This window comes from Lynx rufus, unplaced genomic scaffold, assembly GCF_022079265.1.
Source record: "Lynx rufus isolate CCGP_SWC_20201006 ecotype Redwood Valley unplaced genomic scaffold, mLynRuf1.p SCAF_4, whole genome shotgun sequence".
Taxonomy (NCBI): domain Eukaryota; kingdom Metazoa; phylum Chordata; class Mammalia; order Carnivora; family Felidae; genus Lynx; species Lynx rufus.
In genome coordinates, this window is record NW_025814856.1 from 8,030,928 (window position 1) to 8,051,618 (window position 20,691).

The window sequence follows — 20,691 nt, forward strand, 5'->3', positions numbered from 1 at the left end:
CCCAGCCCTATGGCTCCTCAGGTGCGCACTCAACGGGACGGGACGTACCCTGAAATACCACTTTGGCGACTACTTTATTACCTCTGCAGGAAAAGAAAGGGTTCCTCTTCACCCCACAACAGGCCGGCCAATGACACAGTCACGACTCGGCCAATGAAAAGCCACTGTATTTTGAACCCCCGGTGTGTTCCGATCAAACTTGTGTTCATAACAGCCCCTCCCAAGTCCCCCGCTTTCTTCTATAGGAGGAGCACTCCTCTCCTTTGTCCTCCGGTTGCCGATGGCCATGGCCATGGCCATGCATGGCTTCCTTGTCCGGAACTGCACTTCTCTATTGCTGCGAAACTCATTTTTGCTGAAGAATTGGCAGTTTAAGGATAACACGTCATTACTCAATAGCCCTATCCTTACAGAAAAATGAAAAAATTAAGTAAAAATTAAACCTACTTGCATGTTGGAAATAGACTTCGGTTCGTCCACGGATAAAAGTCGTCCAAATAGAAACACTAGCCTTTTACCAAGTGGAAAATTTTACCTGTTAAACTCAGAATCTGCTGCTTCGTGAGTACCTGTAATATTTTCCCACCTCAATGTTTACTTGCAAAACTGAAGTAGAAATCCAAACTACAGAGAATTACTTCAAGAATGAGCCACTGTAGGGGCGCCTGGGTGGCTCAGTCGGTTAAGCATCTGACTTCGGCTCAGGTCACGATCTCATGGTTTGTGAGTTCGAGCCCACTGTCAGTGCAGAGCTTGCTTGAGATTTTCTCTCTCCCTTCCCCTCACCCACTCTCACGCAAAATAAATAAACTTAAAAATAAAAAAACAAAAGGGGGGCCCCCTGGGTGGCTCAGTTGGTTGGGCGTCCGACTTTGGCTCAGGTCATGATCTCACAGTTTGTGAGTTCGAGCCCCGCATCAGGCTCTGTGCTGACAGCTCGGAGCCTGGAGCCTGCTTCGGATTCTGTAGCTCCCTCTCTCTCTCTCTCTCTCTCTCTGTCTCTCTCTCTCAAAAATAAATAAACGTTAAACAAAACAAAAACGAGCCATTGTACCTTTTCCACAAAATATGTAAATCACACCATCAGGCTACATGCCTTAAACTTATGCAGTAATATGTTAATTTTTACCAATAAAACTGGAGAAAAAAAAGCCACTGATGAAGACAATATTATGTATACTGTTAATAACGTTTCTTTCGTGTTGTGAATTTGGGGGAGTGTTATACACTAATTAATTTGCACCAGGCTTACCCATATTACTTACAAAAATAGGATTTCCTTCCAGTGCAGTTTTCAAAGGACTTTGAAAACATTTGTTAAAATCAGAAGGTGTTCCTTTATAAAGTATCTATCCATTATACATTCTCTTGTGGCTTTGTAAGGAGGTGGGGCAAGTGAATTTTCCTACAATGTTTACATTCAAGACTACCCTCTCCAGTGTGGGTTCTTCTGTGGCTTCTCACGGACATGCACGGATGGCCTTCCCACGTCCCTTACATTCATATGGTTTCTCCCCCGCGTGCACCCGTGCGTCCTCGAAAGACTGTGATAAAGGAAGGCTTTCGCCACTTTCCTTCCGTTCGGTTTCTCTCTAGTAGGAGTTCCGTGTATATGAAGGTAACAGCGAGTAGGACTGGACCATATTGTTTGTGCACAGAGCGTTTCTCTCCAGTGTGAGTGATCTCGTGTATTCAGAAAGAACTGGAACCGAAGTCTTTCCCACACTCCTTACACTCATACGGCTACGCTCCGCTATGAGTTCTCTCGTGGTTTCGTAGAGAACTGGAACGAGTAAAGGCTTTACCACAATGTTTACACTGATAGGGTTTCTCCCCTGTGTGAGTCCGTTCGTGTGTTCGCAACGAACTAGGACAATCGAAGGCCTTCCCACACTCCTTACATTTACAAGGTCCATCTCCGGTGTGCTTTATCATGTGCCTTTGAACGTTTGAGAGAGTGATGAAGGCTTTCCCACACTGCTTACATTCATACGGCTTCTCTCCACTATGGGTCCTTTCGTGCTTTTGCATAGAACTGAGATAAATGAAGGCTTTCCCACACTGCTTACATTCATACGGTTTCTCTCCACTGTGAGTTCTTTCGTGTTTTTGCATAGAACTGAGGTAAGTGAAGGCTTTCCCACACTGCTTACATTCATAGGGTTTCTCCCCGGTGTGACTTCTTTCGTGTTTCTGGAGGGAACAGGGAAAACTGAAGGCTTTGCCGCATTCCTTACATTCATGAGGTTTTTTCCTACTATGACTTCTTTCGTGGTTTTGAAGGGACATGGAGGAACTGAAGGCTTTGCCACATTCCTTACATCCGTATGGCTTTTCTCCACTGTGGATCTTCTCGTGACATCGAAAGTAATTGGGGCAGTCGAAGACCTTCCCGCACTCCTTACACTTGTAAGGTCCATCTCCGGTGGCCTTCATCACGTGTCTTTGAAATATCGCGAGAGGACTCACGGGAACGTTCTCACAGTCGTTACATTCACAGGGTTCCTCGCCCGTGTGACTTCTCTCGTGTTTTCGAAAATACTTGGGACAACTGAAGGACTTCCCACAGATTTTGCATTCATAGGACTTCTCCCCGCTGTGTCTCCTTTCATGGTTTCGAAAGTATACGGGGCAGCTGTAGGTTTTACCACATACCTTACATTCGTACGGCTTCTCGCCCCGGTGTCTCTTTTCGTGACTGCGGAAGGATCTAGGGCAGCTGAAGCCTTTACCGCACTGCTTACACTCGTAGGGTTTCTCCCCGGTGTGCGTTTTCTCATGTTTTCGAAAGTAATTTGGGCAACTAAAGGCTTTCCCACACTTCTTGCACTCGTAGGGCTTCTCTCCAGTGTGAGTTCTCTCGTGTATTCGGATGTAACTGGCGTAACTGAAGGCTTTCCCACATTGCTTACACTCGTACGGTTTCTCGCCGGTGTGAGTTCGCTCGTGAACCCGGCAGTAGCTGAGACAACTGAGGGCTTTCCCACAGTGCTTACACCTGTAGGGCTGCTCTCCGGTGTGCGTCCGCTCGTGTTTCTGGAAGTTGTGGCGATACCGGAACGTTTCTCCGCACTGTTTGCACGCGTAGGGCTTCTCGCCGGTGTGGATCCTCTCATGCTTGCGAATGGACTGGCAGTGTTTGAAGGCTTTCCCACAGTGCTGGCACTTGTAAGGTTTCTCGCCGGTGTGAGTCCTGACGTGTACGCGGATGGACTGGCGATGTTTGAAGGCCTTCCCACACTCCTTACACTTATAAGGCTTCTCTTCGTATTCCTGGTACTCGTACAGTTTGTGGCCAGTGTGGGAGAGCATGTGCCTGCTGAAGGATGAATGATGCCTGAACACCTGTCCACAGAAACTGCATTTACGGAGTTTGATTCCGGTAGAGATCTTCTTTATCTGCTTAGGACTTGGATTCCGGCGGCGGGGGTCTCCGCGCTGACTACCTTCCTTACTTTGACAGGGACTCTCTACCACGCGCCTGCCGGAGAAAGGAGAAGCAGGTTATTAACGGTTTATTAGGAATTTCGTATTCACTGTATTATTGCAATGAGACTTTTTTTTTTTCCGCCATTTTCCCAAAAACACCGTGTATGTGTTTCGTGCTGGTCGTCTGGAAGTGAACGGGTGCTAGGCATTCTGCGAGAGGACTCGATCGCAGCTCTTATCAAAAGGGATGGTCATCAACGGGGTTTCTGAAGACATTTTTCCATGTGTACTATTTTTCACACGTTGAACATCTAGGTCACATTTCAGCAAAAATTCTTGACGAAAATATCCGAAAAACGAACAGACTTGAAAACTGGTCTGATTTGTTTTATTTGCTTGTTTGTTTTAATTTCATGACAAAGATGCTCTCATGGGACACTCTTTTAATTTATTTATTTACTTCTAAGTAAACATTAAAAAGGTGGGGGGTGGGCACCTGGGTGGCTCAGTTGGGCGTCTGACTTCGGCTCAGGTCAAGGTCTCCCAGTTCATGAGCCTGCAGCTTGCTCCGGATTCTGTCTCCCTCTTTTTCTCTGCCCCTCCCCGCACCTCTCTCTCTCTCTCTCTCTCTCTCTCAAAAATAAACATTAAACAGTTTTTTTTTTAAATAACATAAAAGAGGGGCGCCTGAGTGGCTCAGTCGGTTAGGCGTCCGACTTCAGCTCAGGTCACGATCTCGCGGTCCGTGAGTTCGAGCCCCGCGTCGGGCTCTGGGCTGATGGCTCGGAGCCTGGAGCCTGCTTCCGATTCTGTGTCTCCCTCTCTCTCTGCCCCTCCCCCGTTCATGCTCTGTCTCTCTCTGTCTCAAAAATAAATAAAACGTTAAAAAAAATGTTAAAAAAAAATAACATAGAAGAGTTGCATGCTCTCTACTGAGTTGGCCAGGCACCCCCAGGGACACTGCTCTTATATGAGTGGGACTCACCTTCGATTTGTCTCATGTTCATACAGAGTTTTACTGTTACGATCTTCCCATTTGTCTCCTACAACGCAGACCAGGAAAAATCAATTATAAAAAAATACTAAAATTATTTTAGTTTCTACGTCCCTGATGAACCGTCACCATGGCTGCTTCATTTACCAACGTATTTGCTTTCCACACTTAACCTCTCGAAACAGCACCGATAAACAAGCAACACTGGCTCCCTAATTGATTAAGTGAATAAGAATATTGACCAAGCAAGTAAGAATATCGTCATCCCTACCTACTGAGGCCAGGTTCCTGAAGGTTTCCTGCATCACATCTCTGTAGAGTTTCTTCTGGGAAGGATTCAGAAGAGCCCACTCCTCCAGGGTGAAGTTCACAGTCACATCCTCAAAGGCCACTGAGTCCTAAAACATCCCATACATGTGTACAGGGGGATGGGTAAGACGGGCAGAACTGGCGATCTATACTCAATTCGTAAGAAATTCACATACGACCCTGACTTCTCAACATTTATTCGACGACTTGGTTCTCAGACTCCTCCTCTCTGGCCACACTCACGTCCTCATGAATTTAACAGCATCACGAACACACGGAATTTACTGCTACATTTTTACGGTGATCACTTCAAATCTTCATTGCTCTCTACTGTCAGGGAACAGAACACCTTGGAGAAACGCTACAGAATCGGAAGAAATATTTCCATCTTAAGACCATCAATTCTTTGTGAGAAAAACTTTCATCTCCTTAAATAACCACATCAGGTACTACTCCATGAAGCCTGGGGTCATAAGTGCACGACGTTTTATGAACAAAAACAGGAAAAAAAAAAAGGGAAGCTTTTTCTAGAAGAGTACAGTTCTCATTTGTGTAATATTTATCACGGAAATCAGTTTTGCCTTCCGTGCTCTGCCTCCTTTCACGGACCAGGATGATATTCAGAGGACTCAACTCAGATGGGAGGAAAAGACGTGACAACTTAGACATCCCCAAAATCCATATACTAACGAGTCTCAGAGTTGCCTCCCGTTAATCTTTAGGACACAAAGGCACACAGACCAGAAGAGATTTTCTGACAGAATCATAACTGACCAGGGCCTTGTGACCTTGAGGAACATGTTAAGGCCTGGAGTTTGCAAGGGACTTCGCTGAATTCCACACCAGTACTGAAGATGGATGTGTACGGGATATGAAACAGAGTCCAAAAATCTCATCAAATCCCCTTTTTCTGATTCCTGGTGCAACGGATACCCAACCAGCCATTTGAGAGGCTTTCCTCCCAACTTCTCTCATTTCCGAGTTCCTCTGTTGGGAAGGCAGGACAACAGTCTATCCAAGCACAGGAATCCCTCAACGGATTAATTCCCCTAAATGCTGGTCCGTGAAAGAGATCAGTAATTCAATGATGTCCATGTCTAGGGAACAGCGAAAACGTCCCACCCAGCAATTCTAATGCTAGAATGGCCGGATTCAGTAGAGTGACAGCAAATGAGGAACATTTCTCAGGGAGTAATGAGGTGCCTCATGACCAGTAATGAACTGGTCAGTCATAATTATTCTTTCCACCATGGAACTGCAGAGCACGTTCATAAAAAGTCCTGTTATCTAGTGTGCAGAAGAGAATGAACATTAGGAAGCCGGAGACTGCTTAGAAAGCCTTAGAGTGGCGCCTGTGTGGCTCAGTCAGTTAAGCACCTGACTTCAGCTCAGGTCATGATCTCCTGGTTTGTGAGTTCGAGCCCCGTGTCGGGCTCTGTGCTGACAGCTCAGAGCCCGGAGCCTGGAGCCTGCTTCGGATTCTGTGTGTTCCTCTCTCTCAAATTACAGAGATAAAAAGTAGTCATTTAAAGATATGTCCAGGGGCACCTGGGTGGCTCAGACAGTTAACTGTCTGACTCTTGATCTCAGCTAAGGTCTTGATCTCAGGGTGGTGAGTTTAAGCCCCAAGTGGGCGTAAAGCCTACTTTAAAAAAAAAAAAAAAAAGGGAAAAAGGTCCATAATATTCTATGCTTCTCAACAAGGCCCATCCTCAAGACAATCTATTTCACAAGAGTATAAGTGACCAGGACTGTCCCAAGGCCTATTCGACCTGGGAAGAGGGAAACAGCCAACTTAAGTCCCTTCTAGCCTTATCACCTCCAGAAGGTGGAGTGCTTCTGAGGATGATGAGGTTTTTTTCCCCCTCGTGACACCAAATATGTGATGTCTGTCCCAACACCACTTCTCCAATTCTATGTCACCAAACGGGTGTCTAACAGTTCAATTCACTTACAACACTAACACCCAGAGTCCACATCAGACTCCATAGGTGAAGAGTTCAGTCCCACACACTGCCCCTACTTCGGACGCTGGCTGTGACACTTCTGCTCGGCCGCCCACACATTTGGATCCCCTCCATGTGCCATCATGTACGGTAACTTACATGACACAGACAAGAGGTAGTGATGCCAAGTCAGGTGGTCATACGCCTAAGGGGAGTGGGTTTTGCAGAGCTGCCCCCTCCTCTCCGGACACGCCAACCTTCTAGCACCTGGATGTAGGTGTTCACCCACCTGGACACCCCCCGAATTGGGTCTTCAAGGGTTTTCGTGGAGATTTCATTTAATGGACACAATTTATGAAATTTCTGGCCACTGGTGATTAACTCACTCTCCATAGCCTGTCTTCTCTCTCCAGATGCTGGGAGCTGGGGCTCAAAGTCCCAAGCCCTTAATCAAGGCTTGGTGTTTATGGTGTGTTCAACCCTCACCCTGCTATGTAGTAGCAGTATATATTTATATTTACATTATATATATATACATATATATATACACATTATATATATATGTAATATATATAATATATACATAATATATGTATATTATATATAATATATATAATATATACATAATATATGTATATATACATATATATGTATATATGTATATGTATACATATACATATGTATATGTATACATATGTATACATAACATGTATATTATGTGTGTGTGTGTGTGTGTGTGTGTGTGTGTGTGTGTGTATATGTATAAAGGGGTGGCGCCTGAGTGGCTCAGTCTGTTGAGCATCTGACTTCAGCTCCGGTCATGATATCACAGTTCATGAGTTCGAGGCCTGCAGGGGGCTCTCTGCTGTCAGCACCGAGCCCACTGCAGATCCTCAGTCTCCCTCTCTCTCTCTGCTCCTCCCCCGCTCGCACTCTTCTCTTTCAAAAATAAACACTAAAAAAAAATGTTTTTAAAAGACACGATCGGGGCGCCTGGGTGGCTCAGTCGGTGAAGCGTCCGACTTCAGCTCAGGTCATGATCTCGCGGTCCGTGAGTTCAAGCCCCGCATCAGGCTCTGTGCTGACCGCTCAGAGCCTGGAGCCTGTTTCGGATTCTGTGTCTCCCTCTCTCTCTGACCCTCCCCCGTTCATGCTCTGTCTCTCTCTGTCTCAAAAATAAATAAATGTTAAAAAAAAATTTTTTTTTAATTAAAAACAAAAAAAGACATGATCACCCCCTTATCACTTAGGTAATTCCAAGGACTTCAAGAGGTTTTTGCTAGGAACTAAGAGACATACCTTTCCCACTGTAGCACAGTAGGTCAAACCCAAGTACATAGATAATAAGCTCCCTAAAGATGGAGACTAAATCATTGAAGAGGAGGATGCTTCCTTCCCCTGTGCCCACACCTACCTCTCTACACATCAACTGGGCTTTTATTTAATATACGTGCACTACCCTGAAAGAACTAAATGCTTTCTGGTAACATCAGGAAGAAAGCCAGGATGTCCCCTCTCCCCAGTCCTGGTCAACCTTGTACTAGAATTCTTAACTAATGCAGTTAAGACCCAAAAAGGAAAAAAAAAAAAAAAAAAAACAGTATGCAGGTTGGGAAGCTAGAAATAAAATGGTCTTTGCGGCAAAAGACAAGACTGTCTGTGGAGCAAATCGCATAGTCCCAAATGACAAGAAAATCCCTTCCAACTCCAGCTGACCCTTGAACAACTTGGGAGTTAGGGGCACCAAACCCTTGGGCAGTCAATTATCTGGGTACATCTTTTGGCCGCCTATAACTATGGACAGCCTACTGTTGACCGGGATCCTTAAGGACAACATAAAAGCCGATTAACACGTATTTTGTATGTTACGTGCCCTAGATTCTTCCAGTAAAGTAAGCTAAAGAAACATTAATGAAATTGTAAGGAAACGTTGATTGAAAAAAATCTACCCATAGGTAGGCCCAGCCAGGCTGGATCAGGCCCCGGGCGCGGTGGGTAATGGCTGCAGGCCTGGCCCCAGGATGGCCACGGTCCATCGCCTGGTAGCTCAGCTCGGCCAGGCCTCAGGGTGGTGACGGCAGCCTGGAGGCTGGTGGAGCTGCCTCGCCCGCTGGGAGCTGCACCCCAGGCCCACGCCCTTCAGCAGCTGTGGCCACACCTAAGCTCTCCCACCCCCAGGAGGACTGGGGTGCCGTCCCCGCTGGCCTGGGAGGGACCCGACGACCGTAGCTGTCCCAAATGCAGCGCCAGAGGCCAACCTGCTTGCATAGGACTCAGTGGGTGTGGCCTCCTTGTGCATCGCTGATGAGTTTCCCCACTTCAGCCCGGCCTCCTGAAGACCAGCACGAGACGCGCCACCTGACCACCCCGTCAGTACACGGGCGACCTGCAGCCCTGCCCCGTGCCAGCACCTCCACGGGTACTCAGGAGGCAGCAAGCACTACCTCTGGGCCCGTCACTTTTGATTCAGTCCAGGGAAGGCCGGCCGGGGGGTGGGGGCGGGGGTAGCTGTAAATAAATGCCTTGTCGGGGCGCCTGGGTGGCTCAGTCCGTTAAGCGTCTGACTTCAGCTCAGGTCATGATGTCATGGTCCATGAGTTCGAACCCCGTATCAGGCTCTGTGCTGACAGCTTGGGGGCCAGGAGCTTCCTTTGGATTCTGTGTCTCCCTCTTTCTCTCTGCCCCACCCCAGCTCACATCCTGTCTCTCTCAAAAATAAACAAACATTAAAAAAATTTTTAAATAAAAAATACCTTGTGGCTTTTGCTATCATCTCCTTAAAAATTTTTTTACACCCGCGTACTCACAGAGTTCAAACCTGTGTTAAAAGGTCAACTATACCGAGAGAGTAAGGAAAGCTGAAGGACAAAATGTCAATTTACAAAAGTCAATTACTACTTTTTTTTTTAAGTTTATTTACTTATTTTGAGAGAGAGAGAGAGAGAGAGAGCACAAGCACACGGGAGGGGCAGAGAGAGAGGATCGTAAGCAGGCTCCGCACTGTCAGCAAGGAGTCCGATGCAGGGCTTGAACCCACGAGCGGTGAGATCATGACCTGAGCTGAAATCAAGAGTCAGACACTGAATCGACTGAGCCAACCAGGCACCCTTCACTTTCTAAAGATCCACACAAGAATACAGAACTCATCTTTGAGAAAGGACTAAAGGCAATTCAATAGAAAATGTAGCCTTTAGAGTAAATAGTGCAGAAAGAACTAGACATCCATAAACATACACACAAAGAATCCGTACACAGATTTTACACCTCTCACAAAAATTAAACAATGGATCGTAGCCCTGCTACGGAGTGTGACAGGGCGCATGGGCTTGGACTATCCCAGGGACTTGGTGAGGGGGCGGGGGGTCCAAGCACCACGACGCTGTGACCAAAGCGCAGCAAAGCGAGCACACAGGGTCAGTGGTGATGTCGACCACCCACCCGACCAGTCTTGAAACAGGGACCAAGGAGTCTAATACGTGTGAGTCGGGGGCTGGCAGGAAGGTGGGTGGGGGTGGGGGGTGAAGGATCATAGATTTAGTGTAAAATGTTGAACTACAAAACTCCTAAAAGAGAACACAGGAGAAAAATCTAGGCGGCCCTGGGTTTGGTGATTGCTTTGGGGACGCAATGACGAAAGCAAGATCCAAGAAAGAAAAAATAAATATGTTTTCATCAAGATGAAGAACTCCTGCCCAGAGAAAGACAGTGTTAATTAAGGAGATGAAAAACAAGCCACAGACTGGCAGAAAATCTTTATAAATCACTTACCTGATAAAGGACTGGTATCTAAAATATCCAAAGAACTCTTAAAACCCGTAGAAGACGAACAACCCAATTAAAAATGGGAAATAGATCTGAACACGCAGGTCAAGGAACAAAAGCAATTTGAAAATGCTGGGTCTTTGGAAAATTGCAAATAAAAGTTATCACCAGCCTCTAGGTGTAAACCCTGACAATTGTTTTTTGGTTGGTTGGTTTGTTGTAATGCAAGGGCTGAATTAAGCTTTGATTGCTAAGGCATTCACTTCAAAGATGGCCATTTCAAATAAACACACAGCCAGCCTGCAGGAAGAATAAGGCCCCGGCCCCTCACTGAGCCATCTTTTTTGTTAAACATCTTGATTGATTTCAATAACTATCTGGGCCGCTTGTTTTTTCTCCTCCTCCACTTGAAATGCCCGCTCTTGTGTTTTAAACTCACCAAAGAGGGGTGCCCGGCTGGCACAGTCGGTTGGGTGGCCGACTTTGGCTCAGGTCATGATCTCACGGTCCGTGGGTTCGAGCCCCGAGTCGGGCTCTGTGCTGACAGTGCGGAGCCTGCTTGGAATTCTGTCTCCCTCTCTGCCCCTCTCCCGCTCAAGCTCTGTTTCTCTCAAAATAAATAAACTTAATAAAAAAAAATTTAATTTAAATTCACCAACAAAAGGCCTTAATTGACTATTAACATGCATAAGTGTCCTCCATACCTCAAGGCAAGGAGAGCTAAGGAGGGTGAAATTGCGATCACAAGGCTACTGTCATATCCCAAGGACAGGCTCTAGGCTAAAGGCATGAGGAAAACAGTCCCACATTTGAGCAGTCTGAGAGAACTCCGCCTGTGACCACAGAGTCAGTGACTCATGTCCGGACTATAAGCCCGAACCCAGAAGAGTAAAGCAGCCTTGCAACCAGAAACCAATGGCACCACTAGAGGAAAAAAAATGTAACAAAGGCCAATGGCCTCTGTGTCACTCTTCACACCTGACTCAATGGGATATGGGTCCGATTCCGGGCATGATGGTGCTTAAAAAAAAAAAAAAAAAAAAATGAAAGGACAGATATAAATGTCATCAACATCCGGGGTGCCTGGGTGGCTCGGTCAATTAAGCGTCCCACTTCGGCTCAGGTCATGATCTCACGGTGCGAGAGTTCGAGCCCCGCATCGGGCTCTGTGCTGACCGCTCAGAGCCCGGAGCCGGCTTGGGATTCTGTGTCTCCCTCTCTCTCTGCCCCTCCCCTGCTCACGCTCTGTCTCTCTCTCAAAAAATAAATGTTAAAAAATTTTTTCAGGGGCGCCTGGGTGGCGCAGTCGGTTAAGCGTCCGACTTCAGCCAGGTCACGATCTCGCAGTCTGTGAGTTCGAGCCCCGCGTCAGGCTCTGGGCTGATCGCTCGGAGCCTGGAGCCTGTTTCCGATTCTGTGTCTCCCTCTCTCTCTGCCCCTCCCCCATTCATGCTCTGTCTCTCTCTGTCCCAAAAATAAATAAAAACGTTGAAAAAAAATTAAAAAAAAAATTTTTTTTTCCAATAAATAAATGTCACCAACATCCGGTGTAAGCACCCAAGATCCCAGAGGACAAACACCTGCTCCTTGATAAATGCAAAAGCCCAAGGCACGTCCTGGGTGTTCCTCAAAGCTATCATGCCAGCATTCCAAGAGGTCTCCGGCTCTAGAGGGTTCGCCTAAGGGGTTTTCTCAAAGACCCTGTGCATATCACACTAGTGGAGGCAGACTTCAAGCCAGAAGTCTCTTGGGACTCCCTGGAAAGGAAAACTGCTAACTATGAGGGCTCATGGTGCCATCATCCAAAAGTGTCTGGTAACAGGGACACCTGGGTGGTTCAGTCGGTTAAGCGTCTGACTTCAGCTCAGGCCATGATCTCACGGTTCATGACTTCAGGCCCCGAGTCAGGCTCTGTGCTGACAGCTCAGAGCCTGGAGCCGGCTTCCGATTCTGTGTCTCCCACTCTCCTTGCCCCTCCCCCACTCAGATTGTTTGTGTGTGTGTGTGTGTGTGTGTGTGTGTGTGTGCGCGCGCACGCGCGCGCGCGCGCGCACGTGTCTCTCTCAAAAATAAATATGGGGCGCCTGGGTGGCGCAGTCGGTTAAGCGTCCGACTTCAGCCAGGTCACGATCTCGCGGTCCGTGAGTTCGAGCCCCGCGTCAGGCTCTGGGCTGATGGCTCAGAGCCTGGAGCCTGTTTCCGATTCTGTGTCTCCCTCTCTCTCTGCCCCTCCCCCGTTCATGCTCTGTCTCTCTCTGTCCCAAAAATAAATAAATGTTGAAAAAAAAATTTTTTTAATAAAAATAAATAAATAAATAAAAGTTTTTTTAATTAAACACACACACACACACACACACACACACACACACAAAGTATACCTTAACTAAAAAATCAAACCTTCCTTGAAGATTTTATGCAGGAAGGAGAGAGGGGAATCAATTGGCTAATTGCGGGTTTTTGATGGTTTGGAACAGGCTCTGAATTGTTACTCACAGCTGCCAAATACATCAACCGGCTGGTATCTCTCAAGACCCTACAATCCATTAAGTTTCTTAAAGATCCATCCAGGCCTCTATGCTTGTTTCCACCCAGATACCACAGACCCTAAGCTCCCTCAACTTTCCCCTGAACAGGGCAGAACCAAGAAATACAGCCCCTGCCACCAGTGGAATCCCCGGAGAGGATTACCAGGGCCTCTAACGAGGAGGAAGAGGGAACTGGGAAGGTAAAGGCTCCCAGAGCTACCAACTTATACTAGGACCTCCTTACAGACTTGGAGATTTGCTGCCTGGCTCTATGCCCATCGTGACATCACAGCGATCACAGCTAAGGCTCCCGGGGAATGGAAAACATTAAGATGAGCCCATCTCCTGCTAGGCGAAACTGGGAAGGTCCAATGGGTTTACTAATTCCTCGACCCCAACCCTTCTTTTCCTACCTTGAAGAGGCCCCCATTTGACCCACGCCCAGAGAAGGATTCCTTGCAGGGCGCTCCCCCTAATCACAGCATGGCACTACCACATCTTGATTGGAACGGTCAAAACCATCCAAAAGGCAAGAAACTCCTAGGAAAAAGCTTGTGTTTCCTTTCTCGGTCCCCTGAAGATGTAAATCTTACCATGCCTTTGAAATGTAAACACCCCAGCAGGTAACTAAAACTGCCCGCAACAGCTGGCCGACAGAAGGAACAAAGAGAGGCTACACGAATTAGGCTTTTCATCGGGTATGTTAAACTACGTGGGAGGCACCGTCGAATCAGTGATGATAAACTCTCAGGTCATAAGTTATGGGCGAATGTTATTAAAAGAAGCGTTCTAGAAATCGCACGAAATTCCCGAGACTCCCCTATGTCCTGGTATAACGTTATCACTTGTAATTCTAGTTATTATCTTGGAATGTTACGTGCCGCAGAAATAAACAAACTGTCCTGGCAACGGCCTCACGATGAACTCTCATCGGATCTTTAACCATGGCCATTTTTAAGTCCTTTGTCACTCAATAGACAGGTGTTTTACTCTGATGCTCTTGCGAGTGATATTCAGAGATATTCGTGGAGATATTCTCAGAGATATTCGTGGAGAGGGCTATAAGAAGCCCTCTCGAATTCAGGTTTCTGATAACTTACAGATCATTCCACTGAACTGGGTAAGAATTTACAGTGCTCTCAGGAAAAACCACATCCATAAAACTGCTAACCAAAGATCAAGAGAAAGGATTAATTACATAGGACTGAGTGAACTGATAAGGATAATTTTTATGACTTTTTGCTTAAAATTTTCGGACTCTTTAATCTTTTGCTTCCTAGATCTAAGAAAACCCTTTCTCTTAAGCTAGCTATGACTTACACCAATTTATGATAAAGTATACCTTTGTGAACAAAGGTGAAACTATCACTTTTCCTCCCTACCTGATCTCTCCAGAATTCAGAAACTTTTAATGAGTATTCGCAGTCGCATAATAATACAGTTACATAAAATCAGTAAGAATCTAGTCTCCTTGCAAAAGGACACAATTGAAAACATTAGTTGTATTACCAAGGCTTTGACTGAAATGTTATGTTTAACAGAGACACACGTAGATTCAAATATGAACAGACAGCTTTTTAAGGAACTAAGGCTGACTTTACGGAGCCAATAAAGCCCCGTGGAAAAATCAAGCCTGATACCTAGTTAATAGGGCTCCCAGCAGCCTTACCAGGTGACTAGGGAAGGTCACTTTCTGTAGGTGCAGGAACCTCAGGATATTTTGAGGACCCCGAGAACAGAGGAATTAAACCCAAACCAGTAGGTGTTGCAGGCAAAGTCTGATGGTTAAGTCCTTGGCTTGGCTTCCTAGCCACAAGAAATTTTTAAAAGTCCAACCTGGGGCGCCTGAGTGGCTCAGTCGGTTAGGCGTCAGCTCAGGTCATGATCTCACAGTCTGAGTTCAAGCCCCGTGTCGGGCTCTGTGCCGATAGCTCAGAGCCTGGAGCCTGCTTCAGATTCTGTGTCTTCCCCTCTCTCTGCCCCTCCCCTGCTCATGCTCTGTCTCTCTCTGTCTCAAAAATAAATAGAAACATTAAAAAAAAAAAAAGTCCAACCTGAGATTCCTTATGAAAAGTTCCAACAAAGCAGACTATGTGGTCAATCACTATTCTTACTGCACTTATGTAAATTACCAGGCCAAATTTATTAAAACTAGACTCAATTTGCAAACCAATTCGTTTTACTATGGTTATCTTAGATAGAAATGGGGGTGGCTATACAGAGAAAAATTAAGTCCTTCATACACCTTTATAAATATTAGATTCTAGCGGCACCATGAGATCAGGACCTGAGCCCAAGTAGGATGTTTACAACCCGCTGAGCCACCCAGGCGCCCCTCACGGATTTAGTTTTATTGCGGGACTCTTCAAATTTGGGACAACGGTTATGGACTGGACTTCAGACTACTGCCCGTTCAACTATCACAGGATTTGCTACCATAATCCGACCTACTTTCTGGGTTTGGACAAACCCTACTCCTGGACTTTCAGCAGATTAACTAACCAGGCAGTTGATGTCCTCACCATCGGACTCTGATTCGTCTGCATCACAAGGGTGGATTGTAGTGTAAACCCTGACAGTTTCGGGTTGTTTTTTTTTTTCCTTTTTTGCGACGCATGGGGCCTGACTTAAGCTTTGCTTGCTGAGGCTTTCACTTCAAAGAGGCATTCGCTTCAAAGACAGTATCTAGAATAAACACATTGCCCGCCACGTGACTAGATAAAGAGCCAAACCACCTCCTTTGTTTTGGAGATCTTGGTTGATTCTAACTGACCACTCGGACCATTTGTTGTGTCTCTTGTGATTTAAACGTCTGCTCTTAAGTTTTAAATCCACCCATAATGAGTGTGAGCCAGTAAAATCACAGACCCCCACCCTTACCTCAATAAAATAAGAACCCAAGCCTGGGTGTTGTCTCTCTCTACCGAGGACGTGTGTGACACAGGACACGTGTGTGACCCCCAGTGCGCTGTATAATTTCCAGCTCTTTTGGTTATAAATTTCCTCCCCCCCCCCCAAGTTTCCTGGTGGTTACTGCTGAAAGGGAGTCTTACAGTCATCCACAAGAGCCAGTCCAACCACAACCGGTACTAAGACCCAGCACAAAACGTAGGCGAATGGAGAGCCTGGCTGGCTCAGTGGGTAAAGCACTTAACTCGATCTTGAGATCAACTTGTGAGTTCCAGCCCAACTAGTTTACTTGAACAAACACACCAAATACAGGCAAATGGAGAAACAATCACTGGTAAATCCACAGGATGAAAGAGTCTTCAGTTACAAAAAAAACAAAGGAGATTCCCAAGCCAAAACCACATGGAGAAAAGTTAAAATCCTATTCCTAAGTGAAAGAAGCCACTATGACAACACTGTCTGGCTCCAAGCATAGGACATTCTGGAAAAGATAAACGTAAAAGACAGTAGAAGATCCTCGGTTGCTAGGGAATGAACAAGGGGGGCGCGAGCACGTGAGATGTTCAGGACAATGACAATATTCTGTACGACGCAGAAATGATGAAGACATGTGTTTTCATATTAGCGGAAGACCTGACATTGTGTAAGAGTCAACCCTACTGTAAACTACTCCAAAGTTGGCTCATCAAAATAACAAATGCACCAGAGTAATAGGAGATAAAAAAAAATATATAGGACAGGGGCGCCCGGCTGGCTTAGCTGGAGAAGTGTGCAACTCTTGATCTCAGGGTCGTGAGTTCGAGCCCCTCGTAGGGTGTAGAGATTCCTAAAAAAAAGAAACAAACCTTAAAAAAAAAAAAACCCACCTCTGCTAAAAACTATATGTATATATTTATATATCATGATATATAAATATATGACAGTGTGCAGACAGAGGGGTTATGTGGGAAATCTCTGCACTTTACGATCAAGTTTTCTGTACAATGTAAATGCTCTTTAAAAAGACAAGTCTAGGGGCACCTGCGTAGCTCAGTCAGCTAAGCATCTTGGTTTCCGCTCGGGTCATTATGTCATGGTTCATGAGTTCAAGCCCAGCATCTGGGTCTGCACTGACAGGGCAGAGCCTGCCTAGGATTCTCTCTCTCCCACTTTCTCTCTGCTCCTCCCCCACTTGTGCTCTCACCACTCTCTCTCTCTCTCTCTCTCTCTCTCTCTCTCTCTCAAAATAAACACGTAAAAAACTAAAATCAGAAAGGAAAGTCTCCAAGGCAAAAAAAAAAAAAAACCAAAGATGATGAACACGGATGCGTTCATATTCATCCCTGATGCTAGAAAACAGAACATCTTTAATTAATCCGAACTTATTTCAATAACCCACTATGCTGCTCCTGGAGGCCTGCAGCCTGAGACTTAGACGAGAAACTTCCACTCCATGCCTTGTTCCACAGCCCGGCTTTACAAATTCTGAGAAGGGGGGCACCTGGGTGGCTCAGTCCACTGAGCGTGGGACTTCGGCCCAGGTCATGATCCCCAGGTTTGGGAGTTCAAGCCCCGCCTTGGACTCTGTGCTGACAGCTCAGAGCCTGGAGCCTGCTTTAGAGTCTGTGTGTGTGTCTCACTCTCTCTCTCTCAAAAATAAACATTAAAAATTTTTTTTTCAATTCTGGGAAGGTATGAAAAGCAACGTGAGTTCCACCATGAATGGAAGTGATGCCGTGAGGTTGTCTTGAGTAAAACCGAACACAAATCCTACATGCACTTCCCGCGTTTTCCACCTTGCCTCACACCGTCTCTCTCCACCAGCTTACAGTTCAGGGGCCCAAGTGCTGAAGGAAACCGGGGCCCAAGGGCTGCGCTATTCCATCAATAAAGCAATCCAGGAAAGAAACCGGACTCAGCAGGGATGAGAAGCCGTGTCCCACAGGACACGAGGAAAGCCACCTTTAGAAGGTTCCCCGGTCTAGACTGTCCCGGTGGAGACAGAAGCCCTGGAGTGGGTCAGTCCCCGCGGAGGGAAGGGAGGGACACCCGAGCAGCCACAGGAATGCGCTCCGGGAGCCCTGCACACCCTCCCCTCCCCTCCCCTCCCCTCCCCTCCCCTCCCCTCCCCAGGGCAAAGGGAACCTCTCCCTGCCTCAGGGTTCCAGGCTCCCAAGTGAGGACACTCAGCAGGGTTCAGTTTAAGGTTCTGACCCAGATGACCTCCCCATTCACTGACACGGTTCCAGGACACAGAACTGGACTTTCACAGACTTCTCGACGGACGTGATTTATACTGAGCGCACCTCCGCCCGGCGCGCAAGACCAGGCCTACGAACAGGCCCAAGGCAATGAGAGCTACAACTCCAGAAAGGCCTCGACTGCCTTGTCACCCCACCCACCCCGAGTGCCATCCCAGATTTCCACCAGCCTGCAGCTTCTCTCAGAATAAAGGGCTCCTTCCACAGTGGCAGTGAGCAAATAGGACACCTGCAGAGAGAGGGACCCCAAGGACAACTGGGGGCTTTCAAGTACTTGCTTTTGCAGGTTTAAGGGGGTCTTAGCTTAAGGTGCTCGTGGCTGGCTCAGTCTGGCTCAGTTGATAGTCTGTGACCTTTGATCTTGGGGTCATAAGTTCGAGCCCCACGTTGGTTAGTTTACTTACAAAAAAAAAAAAGAAAAAAAGATTAAGAAAGAAAGGAAGGAAGGATCTAACAAGGGGGTCTTAACTTAGAGACCCTGACCTCAGGCTTCTGCTTCCCCTTGGAGTTGGGTTGGACACCACTGACATTTTATTTATTTTTTTTAATGTTTATTAATTTTTGAGAGACAGAGCGTGAGTGGGGGAGAGGAAGAGAGAGAGGGAGACACAGACTCCGAAGCAGGCTCCGGGCTCTGAACTGTCCCCACAGAGCCCGACTCAGGGCTCTAACTCCCGGACTGTGAGATCATGACCTGAGCCGAAGTCGCATGCTCAACAGACTGAGCCACCCAGGCGCCCCTGACACCACCGACGTTTTAAATCACACAAAAGCACAGTTCGAAGAGGCCAGCAAAAATCACTCAAACCCAGTGTTTACGCGGAAAAGAGAGAAGAAAATTGGAAGGCACTCTGCTAGGTCAGCAAGAACCCCCACAAGTAATTATTGCATTCCTGGAGGGGGGAAAAGGTGTTAATTATTATTTCCACGGCAAGTAATTGCCTTTATACACTCTTAATCCTACCTGATTAAGAAGCAGGGGCGCCTGGGTGGCGCAGACCGTTAAGCATTCAGCTTCGACTCAGGTCATGATCCTGCATTTGGGGGGTTCCAGCCCGGTGTCAGACTCTGTGCCAACAACTCAGAGCCTGGAGCCTGCTCTGGATTCTTGTGGCTCCCTCTCTCTCTGCCCCTCCCCCACTCACGCTCATTCTCTCTCTCTCTCTCTCTCTCTCTCTCTCTCTCGTGCTCGCTCGCTCTCTCTCTAAAAAACAAATAAACATTTAAAAAAGGAAAAGAATCACAGTTCTGGTCTGCGTATCCACGCCCTGGAAATCCATTTGAACTCACCCCAAATAAAAGAACAAACCTCAGACTCTTACTAGCTGCGCTGGGAGGAAAAAAAGGGAAACAACAATTTTTAAGCCGTGCAACTGTAGTACTGGACTATTTTTCTGAAATTACCTCTTTCTCGCCTCTTTGGAAATACTTCACACCGAGTTTCAAGCTCTGCTGATTACATGAATTTTCAGACACTGAAAAACTAAGACTAAAATAAAGTGAAAAAAAAAATCTTCTAAAAGCAACTTACTCAGAGAGGGGCAGCGCTGACCTGGAACTGTGCTCACAGCACAGAACACTCGGGAAAGTTTCAAAGAGGAACCGCCACCCAAAGGACTTCCCATAGGATGTCTGTGCCCAGGAAAGATCCTGGGGGGGGGGGGGGAGGCACAAGGATTTCATACAAAGTAGTTCCAGGTGATTATTCTCGGCGTTTCTCTCAAGTCAAATATCCACACAGAAGACTAGCCTTTTAAAAAACAGCTATGCACGGACTGTGGCTAAATAATGAGCTAAAATGCTGGGTGTTTGAAATGCACCCATAGAACCAATGATTGATAATGATGCTGTGAATTGGCAAAGGGAAGCTGGCGTTAGGGAAGGCGGGAAGGAACTAGAAATGTAGGTATTCACTGCCTGCCCCAGGGAGAGCTAGGCTGGGGGCGTGTAGCGGGGACAGAGTCACAGACTTCAGACCGTGCTTCCCAAACATCTGGAACGCTCAGGAGAAAATGAGCCCGCCCTGGGGAAAAGGAGGGACTGGGGACCCCACAGGTCACAGCTCCTCCCACGCACAAACGCGAAGGAGTCACGATTGTCCCCCTGACGACCCTCCCCGTGGTCACCACACAATCGGAGGAGACGCGGCTGCGGGTGCAAAGCTGCCCAGGGTCTCCGGGGCCGAAGTCGCCGTGCACAGGACGGGGCAGCCCGGACGCCAGGGTCCCCGCTACCGGCCCAGCACCCAAGCCGAAGGGGACCCAGGCGCCGCCGGCCAACTCGGGTCCGCAGACTCGGGAGATGACCGCGGGGGTCCCGCCACAGCCGGTTCCGGCCGGTTCCAACCGGCCCCTCAGCGCCCGGCTCTGGACCCCAGGAGGCACGCTCACCATTTCTAGGTTTCCTGGGTCCCCCGGCGGCCGTCCTTAGAGCACTGCCCACGGTGTAGCTCACAGCGCGAAATAACGGCGGCTTGAGCAACGTGGCACCTTTAAATCCAGGCGACCCGCGATCCCCAGGGAGGCTGAAAAGCGCAGGGACGTCCGGGGTGGTTGCGGAGCGGCGCCCCACCCACC

General features: G+C 47.3%; 1 protein-coding gene across 1 annotated transcript; it reads right to left on the reverse strand.

The window, feature by feature from the left end:
- Positions 1-985: 985 nt before the first annotated feature.
- LOC124524214 (zinc finger protein 709-like) lies at positions 986-20,605 on the reverse strand. The gene is made up of 4 exons (XM_047096310.1): positions 20,506-20,605; positions 4,695-4,821; positions 4,415-4,472; positions 986-3,481 (listed from the first exon to the last, which is right to left on the reverse strand). The coding sequence occupies exons 1-4, from the start codon at positions 20,506-20,508 to the stop codon at positions 1,744-1,746; spliced, it is 1,926 nt and encodes a 641-aa protein (XP_046952266.1). The 5' UTR covers positions 20,509-20,605; the 3' UTR covers positions 986-1,743.
- Between the last annotated feature and the right edge of the window lie 86 nt (positions 20,606-20,691).